General features: G+C 44.5%; 1 protein-coding gene across 2 annotated transcripts in view; it reads left to right on the top strand.

Moving 5' to 3' along the window:
• The first annotated feature begins 1,535 nt into the window (after positions 1 to 1,535).
• LOC106587157 (septin-9) overlaps positions 1,536 to 12,182 on the top strand; it is a 75,902-nt gene continuing 65,255 nt past the window's right edge. The window contains exon 1 of one of the 2 annotated variants that reach the window (XM_014175253.2): positions 1,536 to 1,898. In XM_014175253.2, coding sequence (XP_014030728.2) covers positions 1,874 to 1,898 — 25 coding nt within the window. In that variant the 5' untranslated portion in view covers positions 1,536 to 1,873. The remainder of the gene's footprint in view (positions 1,899 to 12,182) is intronic. The other variant, XM_014175286.2, reaches the window with a different exon arrangement.

Genomic DNA, 12,182 nt, shown 5'->3' with positions numbered 1-12,182 from the left:
GTGATCGATGCTCTGCTGTGGCCTCTCCCTTGTAAACCAGAAAAGACAGTCATTTTGCAGACAGTACCAGAAACTGTAGTAGTTAAATGTATGCTCACTAGAGGGCAGCAAAACCATGATCATATAGACCTGTATAAGGGTATGAGGAGATGCCATTGGCCATGTTCGAGAGCATCAAATCCATGATGCATTGTGGGTAAATGGTGACCGACTGACTGATCTACAAATGTCCAAGAGTTGTTATTTATGATGCAAGGTGATTTGTAGATCAGTCATTCGGCAGAAGCCTGCAATGTCAAACAAGCCCAATGGTCGAGTTCTGCTCAAACGTTGCTTGCATTAACCAATGGTTGCATGACACGTCATCGACTGTCATCAACTGACATATTTCTACAACATATGGTTAGCTGATACTTAAAAAACCTATCCGGGCGTTGTAAGATCTGTCAGGTGTCAAACGTCTAAGCTCAGGAACACAGAAATGTCAATGCGTTCAATGGGCTCATTTGATATTCACGTTTGCTGTGAGAAAAATGGCTAAAATAATTTGAATACATTTTTACAGCAAACTTCTAAAAATGTAGTCACAGCTTGTAAACTAAAATGCCCATAAGTAGGCCAACAGAAGCCTACCCACTGGTCACACACTGGTTGAACCAACGTTGAATAGACGTCTGTGCCCAGTGGGTATTTTGTCACAGCCTTTTGTTTTAAACAATCAGCAGCCTAATCAATTCTGATTGGCTGCATGAGGCCTATACGGCTTTTATTTTTTGCACATTAAGGCGGCAGTTAGGTCAACATCATTCATATCAAAAACGGACTACCAGAGGAGGCTGGTGGGATGAGCTATAGGAGGGCGGGCTCATTGTAATGGCTTGAATTGAATAAATGGAATGGTATCAAACACAAACATATGGAAACCACGTTTGTCTCCGTTCCAGAAATTCCATTCCAGAAATTACAATGAGCCCGTCCTCCTATAGCTCCTCCCACCAGCCTCCTCTGCAGACCAAGTATAGGCAGCCTGGATCAAAATGTTGTTGTTTTAAAAGGTCAGCGTTGGAACTAACCATTTTAAATGAATACGTACTGTATTTCATCAAGGTAAATGTTTCCTTTAGGCTTCACAAGAGGAGCCCAAATAATGTCATGACTCCAGTTCAATTGCACTACATTGTGTCATTGGACATCCACTTTAGCCTTGTCATGGAAATGCCCTCACTCTTAGACGCTGCTCAAATGCTCTGTCTAATCGCAAATACGCCTCGCATGCAAAACATTTGTAACTGAACTTTTAATATGAATGACAACATTTTTCAAACACAAAAGATACACTTACTGTATACATTATAGAACCTCCTCAATCTTCCATGTAATGGTCAGTAGAGCGACATTTTGAGGACTACAATGAGCTCAAACAAATGTATTCCGTAGGTCAACAACCTGTGACGTCATCTCTGCGACCTCTCTCTTCACATGGATTGATTGGATGCTTACGCACGGATGATGTCATGCATGGAAAGCGGAACACTAAAATAACAGCATGGTCATAAATGGTACGTGCGTAAAAGGCACATCAACATCCATTCGTGCCACTGATGCACGCTCGTGTGGTCTGAAACTCGGAACATCCCACGAAGTGCACATCAGGCTTGGTGAAACATCCAGCGACAATAAATAATACAGGCTAGGCTACGATAAATTAGAGTAGGCTTCTCGGTGGTTTGAATTGGGATACGGCGAACGGTTACGCATGAGCCGCGGCAACAGTGAGAACAGTGAAAGGACCAGCGGGATATACTACAAGAATACTTGGACGAATACTTTTTGGAGAAAACGTTGACTAAATTGTCTCCCAAACGACCAGAACATGAAGAAAAGTCCTGCGAATTCAGGTATGTTGGGAAATGTGTTATTATTGTGGAATACACTATTGTGCGCCCACCCCGCAATTCCAATAAGCTTTATTTAAAAAATATCTTGGAAGCTTGTTGTAGCTGATGTGATATTTTTGAGTGCATGTCTGTCTGTGAATTTTCAGCACTTAGTTTGATTCCTTTGTATTTTAATTATTTTAATTTGAACCTCTTTTATATACATTTCTGAATATATTTTAGTTTAATGATATATGGGCTAGTGTTTTTCCCTACATGTCTGCATGTGTACCATATGCCTGGATTTCCCTGGATTTTCATTACTTGCATGACTTGTCATTATACAAGTCAAAGAGCCTACACTTAGATGCAGGGAGCAGTACAGGTCAGTCGCCTCTACTCCTTTTCTCTCCTTTTTATTATCAGACTCTCTCCTTTTTTTTATTTTCTCTCTCTCTCTCTCTCTCTCTCTCTCTCTTTTTTCTTCTTTTTTTTCTTCTCCCTCTGACCAATGTGTGTATGCAGACTGAGCGTACTCTACCTAGAGGATACCCCCCTGGACTTCTCTAGCAATTAAGGCCTCTGTCTGTCTCATTATGCATCATCCCTCTGTCCTTCTCCTTCCTGCTCTCTATGGCTGTGATGTGCTGGCCCTCTCGATGGCTATGATATGCTGGCCCTCTCGATGGCTGTGATGTGCTGGCCCTCTCTATGGCTGTGATGTGCCGGACCCTCTCGATGGCTGTGATGTGCCGGACCCTCTCTATGGCTGTGATGTGCCGGCCCTCTCTATGGCTGTGATGTGCCGGACCCTCTCGATGGCTGTGATGTGCCGGACCCTCTCGATGGCTGTGATGTGCCGGACCCTCTCGATGGCTGTGATGTGCCGGACCCTCTCGATGGCTGTGATGTGCCGGACCCTCTCTATGGCTGTGATGTGCCGGCCCTCTCTATGGCTGTGATGTGCCGGACCCTCTCGATGGCTGTGATGTGCTGGCCCTCTCTATGGCTGTGATGTGCCGGACCCTCTCTGTGGCTGTGACATGCTGGCCCTCTCTAGGCTGTACTCTATTAATACACATAGTGGTGTGTGTGTCACAGCATACCTCTGCTCACTGGCTCTTCTCAGACCCCATCTGTGCTTCCCACTCGTTCCCAACGTTCAGGACCACAGGTCGGGCTCCTGGGATCAAGTGGATCAGAGAATGGGAAAAGAACACATGCTGATGCCACAGTGTTTTTTAGTGTGTTGGGATTCATTCTCAGATCACGGTTGGCAATAGACCACAAATAGATCAGGGACCAGGCTAAGCATCATTAAGTCAGTGTGTGACCTTTCAGAGGGAAGGAGAATGGCCTTTAAAGCAGGACCTTTTCCTACATAGCATTATCCTCAGCAGTCTATAGAGTGTTATCAGTGATTATTACTGTATGTCGGCTCCTGTCTCTGTTTATCATCCCAGAGACCTGGGAGAGCCCTGATACTGATACCAGCCCTCTCTTAGTGGTGGTGTTGAGACAAACCAGACAGCCCGTCCCAAAACACTCCCTAACCCTTCTCCTTGGACCTATCCTTTCAATGTTAAATCTGTAAGTTGTTAGCAATATGGTGGAAGGTCCCCCACTACACTGCTCAAACCTATCCAAACCCTTCAGATCTGCTTATACTGATACCAGTGCTCTGTTTGTGAGTTTGAGGCGAAACAGAGGCCCACTCTGAAGGGAAACTCACCCAGGGGCTTCTCTGCTTAGTTCAAGCATTGCATGGATGCGTCCTGATTAAGGGACCGCCACCGGCTTGGTTGCCTGTATTTCTGAGCTGATTCTTCATGAGTTATGATGATGCTCTGTTCTAGCGGCAATTCTGGGCTTGTGTAGTTGTCACAAGTGGAGATGTTGAGAGAAATGGGGAGAAATGTGAAAAAGCACCTGCACCAAAAAGGCTAAAAAGCACTTGCCTCAGGTTTGCAGTGGTCTATTTTGCGTTGCTGTGGTTAGCGGTGGTCTATTTTGCATCGCTGTGGTTAGCGGTGGTCTATTTTGCATCGCTGTGGTTAGCGCTGGTCTATTTTGCGTAGCTGGGGTTAGCGCTGGTCTATTTTGCGTTGCTGGGGTTAGCGCTGGTCTATTTTGCGTTGCTGGGGTTAGCGCTGGTCTATTTTGCGTTGCTGGGGTTGGCACTGGTCTATGTTGCGTTGCTGGGGTTAGCGCTGGTCTATTTTGCATCGCTGGGGTTAGCGCTGGTCTATTTCCCGTCCCTGTGGTTAGCGCTGGTCTATTTCGCATCGCTGGGGTTAGCGCTGGTCTATTTCCCGTCCCTGGGGTTAGCGCTGGTCTATTTCCCGTCCCTGGGGTTAGCGCTGGTCTATTTTCCCGTCCCTGGGGTTAGTGCTGGTCTATTTTCCCGTCCCTGTGGTTAGCGCTGGTCTATTTCCGGTGCCTGTGGTTAGCGCTGGTCTATTTCCCGTGCCTGTGGTTAGCGCTGGTCTATTTCCCGTCCCTGTGGTTAGCGCTGATCTATTTTCCCGTCCCTGTGGTTAGCGCTGGTCTATTTTCCCGTCCCTGTGGTTAGCGCTGGTCTATTTTCCCGTCCCTGTGGTTAGCGCTGGTCTATTTTCCCGTGCCTGTGGTTAGCGCTGGTCTATTTCCCGTGCCTGTGGTTAGCGCTGGTCTATTTCCCGTCCCTGTGGTTAGCGCTGGTCTATTTTCCCGTCCCTGTGGTTAGCGCTGGTCTATTTTCCCGTCCCTGTGGTTAGCGCTGGTCTATTTTCCCGTGCCTGTGGTTAGCGCTAATCTATTTTCCCGTGCCTGTGGTTAGCGCTGGTCTATTTCCCGTGCCTGTGGTTAGCGCTGGTCTATTTCCCGTCCCTGTGGTTAGCGCTGGTCTATTTCCCGTCCCTGTGGTTAGCGCTGGTCTATTTCCCGTCCCTGTGGTTAGCGGGGGTCCTTCTCCCTCATCTACTCTCCTCCTCAGTCTTCCATTACTAACAACCAGTGGACATACAGTTGAAGTCGTAAGTTTACATACACCTTAGCCGAATACATTTAAACTCAGTTTTTCACAATTCCTGATATTTAATCCTAGTAAAAATTCCCTGTCTTAGGTCAGTTACGATCACCACTTTATTTTAAGAATGTGAAATGTCAGAATAATGGTAGAGAGTGATTTATTTCAGCTTTTATTTCTTTCATCACATTCCCAGTGGGTCAGAAGTATACACTCAATTAGTATTTGGTAGCATTGCCTTTAAATTGTTTAACTTGGGTCAAACATTTTGGGTAGCCTTCCACAAGCTTCCCACAATAAGTTGGGTGAATTTTGGCCCATTCCTCCTGACAGAGCTGGTGTAACGGAGTCAGGTTTGTAGGCCTCCTTGCTCGCGCATGCTTTTTCAGTTCTGCCCACACATTTTCTATAGGATTGAGGTCAGGGCTTTGTGATGGCCACTCCAATACCTTGACTTTGTTGTCCTTAAGCCATTTTGCAACAACTTTGGAAGTATGCTTGGGGTCATTGTCCATTTGGAAGACCCATTTGTGACCAAGCATTAATTTCCTGACTGATGTCTTGAGATGTTCCTTCAATATATCCACATTATTGTCCATCCTTATGATGCCATCTATTTTGTGAAGTGCACCAGTCCCTCCTGCAGCAAAGCACCCCCACAACATGATGCTGCCACCCCCGTGCTTCACGGTTGGGATGGTGTTCTTCGGCTTGCAACCCTCCCCCTTTTTCCTCCAAACATAACAAGGGTCATTATGGCCAAACAGTTCTATTTTTGTTTCATCAGACCAGAGGACATTTCTCCAAAAATGTACGGTCTTTGTTCCCATGTGCAGTTGCAAACCGTAGTCTGTCTTTTTTATGGAGGTTTTGGAGCAGTGGCTTCTTCCTTGCTGAGTGGCCTTTCAGGTTATGTCGATATAGGACTCGTTTTACTGTGGTTTTACTGTTTCCTCCAGCATCTTCACAAGGATTCTTTGTTGTTGTTCTGGGATTGATTTGCACTTTTTGCACCAAAGTACGTTAATTTCTAGGAGACAGAACACGTCTCCTTCCTGAGCAGTGTGATGGCTGCGTGGTCCCATAGTGTTTATACTTGCGTATTATTGTTTTTACAGATGAACGTGGTACCTTCAGGCGTTTGGAAATTGCTCCCGAGGGTAAACCAGACTTGTCGAGGTCTACAATTTCTTTTCTTCTGAGGTCTTGGCTGATTTTCTTTTGATTTTCCCATGATGTCAGGTACACCTCTAATTGACTCAAATTATGTCAATTAGCCTATCAGAAGCTTCTAAAGACCTAATTTTCTCGAATTTTCCAAGCTGTTTTAAGGCACAGTCAACTTGGTGTACGTAAACTTCTGACCCACTGGAATTGTGATCACAGTGAATTATTTGTGAAATAATCAATCTGTAAACAATTGTTTGAAAAATTACATGTGTCAGGCACAAAGTAGATGTCCTAACCAACTTGCCAAAACTATAGTTTGTTAACAAGAAATTTGTGGTGATTTAAAAATGAGTTTTAATGACTCCAACCTAAGTGTATGTAAACTTCCGACGTCAACTGTAGATATTATTAGATATCTTTTTCCACACAGAGCAAGACTTTTGTTTTGTGTCTGATGTCTCCTATGAAGGCAAGGCCAGGGAATCTTCATCTGGACAGAAGCGTCTGTCTGTCTGTCTGTCTGGTCTGTCTTGTCTGTCTTGTCTGTCTTGTCTGTCTGTCTGTCTTGTCTGTCTGTCTGTCTGTCTGTCTGTCTGTCTGTCTGTCTGTCTGTCTGTCTGTCTGTCTGTCTGTCTGTCTGTCTGTCTTACACATTGAGAACTAATGGGCTGGATGTACCCATGTTGTTGCCTGTTTTCCAGTACCATTCTCCAAATGAAAGTATGGTGGGGGCTCAGCTGAGTAAATGCACTCCCCATCTCTCTCTCTCTGTACACATGAGTGAACCCAGTCAGCTGCACTGTACACTGACTCCTCTCAGGATTCGTCCGCACACTGAATGGACCTTTTGTGCTAAGGAGTTGCTTAAGGGGGTGTTATGAACTTGTTACACTTGCTATTTTTTAATACTGGCCTCCATAATGAAGTGGGTGTCAGGTCTCTAATGTGCATTAGCAGCAAGCCTTTCAAAGACTTAATAGCAAATCAAATGTTTTGGTGAAGTGTAACGTCCCCATCTGCATGATTTGTCATCACTAAAATCGTTATCCTGACCTACAGCATTTTGTATTCTAGTCTTCAGCTAAGTTAGTACTAACAGGAAAGAGAGACCTGAAATAAATGTATTGTTAGTGTGTACAAGTTACTAATCTGTAACCGTGTTTGTGTTTGTCAGATCATCAAGGTCAACTGGGACCACTAGGCATCTCTGGTTCCTGGGCACAGGCAGTTGAAAGTAGGCCAGAATCTCTCAACTCCGGTCCAGGGTACCACCACACAGGGAGTGCAGGCTTTTGTTCCAGCCGAATACTAACTCTTGAATCAATTAATCAACGAGCCATTGACCAGTTGCATCAGGTGTGTAAGTGCTGAATCAGATTAGTGCTGGGCTGGAACAAATGCCTGCATACTGTGTGAGTGTCCCTGGACCAGAATTGAGCAACACCGTAGTAAAGGGATGCTGTTTATCAACCCTCCATGTGGGTGGACGAGTTGAGCAATCCTGTATGTAATACGGACATTTTGTATCTAGTTTTTCTCATTAGGCTCCAGTGTGTCAGCCATCCTCCTACTCAGTAGCACAACGGCAGATCCAGGTCCCGTAGTGACCAAGCAGCAGATGAGGAGTCAATAATGCTCTTTATGTCTCCTTAACAATGCTGCCTTACAGTGAAGCCAGCTCATTCCCTGAGTCTGAGACACTCTGTACTGGACCAACCCCAACTCACTGTGGATAGTGCTTCCAATGGTTCACTGAGTTCGAGCATGGTGCTGGCAACACAAGGGTTGTGGATTAGATTTCCCACATGGGCCATTGGTTGTTAATGTTTGTCCTGTGTCATTGTTAATGTTGACTATTCTCTCTTTATTCTAAAGTGTCTGCTAAGTGACCTATTAAGCTCTCTCGTTGGTGAGTATCACACCAGAAAACCCACTCAGAAAAACCCACTACTTAGCCAATGGTTCTCAAAGGGACTTGGGGTTCTGTGAATTTGCATATCCGCACAAATGGTTCTATCTCTATTTCCTGCTGGAGAAGCTTTAAGCTTTCATTAGCCTAATCTTAAACCCCCTACAGGAAGTAACCCATGACTTATTATGGCTAATTTGTCTCCTGTCTCCCCAGGTCCAGATGCCTCTATGATTAGCCTCGCTGTGCAGGAATGCCCACTGACGTTTTGTTTTGGAATGCCGTCAAAACCGCGGAAAATACTGTGGTGCGCTCTGTGACATCATTAGCCAGCGTGTCAGAGTTCAGCTAATATATATATATATATATATATATATATATATATATACTGCTCCAAAAAATAAAGGGAACACTAAAATAACACATCCTAGATCTGAATGAAAGAAATCATCTTATTAAATACTTTTTTCTTTACATAGTTGAATGTGCTGACAACAAAATCACACAAAAATAATCAATGGAAATCCAATTTATGGAGGTCTGGATTTGGAGTCACACTCAAAATTAAAGTGGAAAACCACACTACAGGCTGATCCAACTTTGATGTAATGTCCTTAAAACAAGTCAAAATGAGGCTCAGTAGTGTGTGTGGCCTCCACGTGCCTGTATGACCTCCCTACAACGCCTGGGCATGCTCCTGATGAGGTGGCGGATGGTCTCCTGAGGGATCTCCTCCCAGACCTGGACTAAAGCATCCGCCAACTCCTGGACAGTCTGTGGTGCAACGTGGCGTTGGTGGATGGAGCAAGACATGTCCCAGATGTGCTCAATTGGATTCAGGTCTGGGGAACAGGTGGGCCAGTCCATAGCATCAATGCCTTCCTCTTGCAGGAACTGCTGACACACTCCAGCCACATGAGGTCTAGCATTGTCTTGCAATAGGAGGAACCCAGGGCCAACCGCACCAGCATATGGTCTCACAAGGGGTCTGAGGATCTCATCTCGGTACCTAATGGCAGTCAGGCTACCTCTGGCGAGCACATGGAGGGCTGTGCGGCTCCCCAAAGAAATGCCACCCCACACCATGACTGACCCACCGCCAAACCGGTCATGCTGGAGGATGTTGCAGGCAGCAGAACGTTCTCCACGGCGTCTCCAGACTCTGTCACGTCTGTCACGTGCTCAGTGTGAACCTGCTTTCATCTGTGAAGAGCACAGGGCGCCAGTGGCGAATTTGCCAATCTTGGTGTTCTCTGGCAAATGCCAAACGTCCTGCACGGTGTTGGGCTGTAAGCACAACCCCCACCTGTGGACGTCGGGCCCTCATACCACCCTCATGGAGTCTGTTTCTGACCGTTTGAGCAGACACATGCACATTTGTGGCCTGCTGGAGGTCATTTTGCAGGGCTCTGGCAGTGCTTCTCCTGCTCCTCCTTGCACAAAGGCGGAGGTAGCGGTCCTGCTGCTGGGTTGTTGCCCTCCTACGGCCTCCTCCACGTCTCCTGATGTACTGGCCTGTCTCCTGGTAGCGCCTCCATGCTCTGGACACTACGCTGACAGACACAGCAAACCTTCTTGCCACAGCTCGCATTGATGTGCCATCCTGGATGAGCTGCACTACCTGAGCCACTTGTGTGGGTTGTAGACTCCGTCTCATGCTACCACTAGAGTGAGAGCACCGCCAGCATTCAAATGTGACCAAAACATCAGCCAGGAAGCATAGGAACTGAGAAGTGGTCTGTGGTCTCCACCTGCAGAACCACTCCTTTATTGGGGGTGTCTTGCTTATTGCCTATAATTTCCACCTGTTGTCTATTCCATTTGCACAACAGCATGTGAAATTTATTGTCAATCAGTGTTGCTTCCTAAGTGGACAGTTTGATTTCACAGAAGTGTGATTGACTTGGAGTTACATTGTGTTGTTTAAGTGTTCCCTTTATTTTTTTGAGCAGTAGATATAGATAGATAGATAGATGTTGATTTGTGTAACACGGATGACATTTCAGCTTAAAGCCTAGAACCCCCCCCCCCCCCACACACACACACTAGAGGTCGATTAATTAGGGCCGATTTCAAGTTTTCATAACAATCGGTATTATTGGCCACCGATTTGCCCATTTTATTATATTTTTTTTACACCTTTTATTTAACTAGGCAAGTCAGATTAAGAACACTTTCTTATTTTCAATTACGGCCTAGGAACGGGGGTTAACTGCCTTGTTCAGGGGGGATTCGTTTTTTCAACCTTCCGGTTACTAGTCCAACGCTCTAACCACCTGCCTTACATTGCACTCCACGAGGAGCCTGCATGGCAGGCTGACTACCTGTTACGTGAGGGCAGCAAGAAGCCAAGGTAAGTTGCTAGCTAGCATTAAACTTATCTTATAAAAAGCGATCAATCTTAACATAATCACTAGTTAACTACACATGGTTGATGATATTACTAGTTTATCTAACGTGTCCTGCGTTGAATATAAATCGATGTGGTGCCTGTTAATTTCTCATTGAATCACAGCCTACTTCGCCAAACGGGTGATGATTTAACAAGCGCATTTGCGAAAAAAGCACTGTCGTTGCACAAATGTACCTAACCATAAACATCAATGCCTTTCTTTAAAATCAATACACAAGTATATATTTTTAAACCTGCATATTTAGTTAATATTGCCTGCTAACATGAATTTGTGTCACTTCTCTTGCGTTCTGTGCAAGCAGAGTCAGGGTATATGCAGCAGTTTGGACCGCCTGGCTCATTGCGGACTGTGTGAAGTCCATTTATTCCTAACAAAGGCCGTAATTAATTTGCCAGAATTGTACATAATTATGACATAACATTGAAGGTTGTGCAATGTAACAGGAATATTTAGACTTAGGGATGCCACCCGTTAGATAAAATACGTATCGGTTCCGTATTTCACTGAAATAATAAATGTTTCGTTTTCGAAATGATAGTTTCCGGATTTGACCATATTAATGACCTAAGGCTCGTATTTCTGTGTGTTATTATGTTATAATTAAGTCTATGATTTGATATTTGATAGAGCAGTCTGACTGAGCGATGGTAGGCAGCAGCAGGCTCGTAAGCATTCATTCAAACAGCACCTTCGTGCGTTTTGCCAGCAGCTCTTCGCAATTCTTCAAGCATTGCGCTGTTTATGACTTCAAGCCTATCAACTCCAAGATTAGGCTGGTGTAACCGATGTGAAATGGCTAGCTAGTTAGCAGGTGCGCGCTAATAGCGTTTCAAACATCACTCGCTCTGAGACTTGGAGTAGTTGTTCCCCTTGCTCTACATGGGTAAAGCTGCTTCGAGGGTGGCTGTTGTCGATGTGTTCCTGGTTCGAGCCCAGGTAGGAGCGAGGAGAGGGACGGAAGCTATACTGTTACACTGGCAATACTAAAGTGCCTATAAGAACATCCAATAGTGAAAGGTATATGAAATACAAATGGTATAGAGAGAAATAGTCCTATAATTCCTATAATAACTACAACCTAAAACTTCTTACCTGGGAATATTGAAGACTCATGTTAAAAAGGAACCACTAGCTTTCATATGTTCTGAGCAAGCAACTTAAACGTTCGCTTTTTTACATGGCACATATTGCAATTTTACTTTCTTCTCCAACACTTTGTTTTTGCATTATTTAAACCAAATTGAACATGTTTCATTATTTATTTGAGGCTAAATTGATAGTATTTATGTATTATATTAAGTTCAAATAAGTGTTCATTCAGTATTGTTGTAATTGTCATTATTACAAATAAATGAAAAATCATAATCGGTCGACCTCTAACACACACTTAAAACAGGGCCATGTCACTATGGCTTAGGGTGATGGGCAGTCCTCTAGTGTTAATCATTATTTAGTTATATAACTTATATAAAACATACACCTTCTGTTGAGAGCAGCTGTCATTAACAAAGCATAACTAATGAGCTAGTCATTATTGCCATGCAGATTAGCTTGTAAACATAACGTGGACAGTCATATTAGAGGGTAATATAGACTGGGTCAGTCATCTAATCAAGAGAACAGATTTTTCTCAAACTGTTTATTGCATTTCCGCAGATGCAATTAAACCAGTAATTGACTGAGTAATGGCATGTGTTTTAAAGAGAGTCGTTTTTAAAGTACTATGGTAGGTAATGTGGATGGCCATGTCAATTAATAGTTGCATAATATCCCAGTAGAAGCCACGTAGGGCATATTTAACGCTC

This window comes from Salmo salar, chromosome ssa02, assembly GCF_905237065.1.
Source record: "Salmo salar chromosome ssa02, Ssal_v3.1, whole genome shotgun sequence".
Classification (NCBI taxonomy): Eukaryota; Metazoa; Chordata; class Actinopteri; order Salmoniformes; family Salmonidae; genus Salmo; species Salmo salar.
Note: the sequence above shows the minus strand (reverse complement) of the source record. Positions and strands in the feature narration are given on the sequence as shown.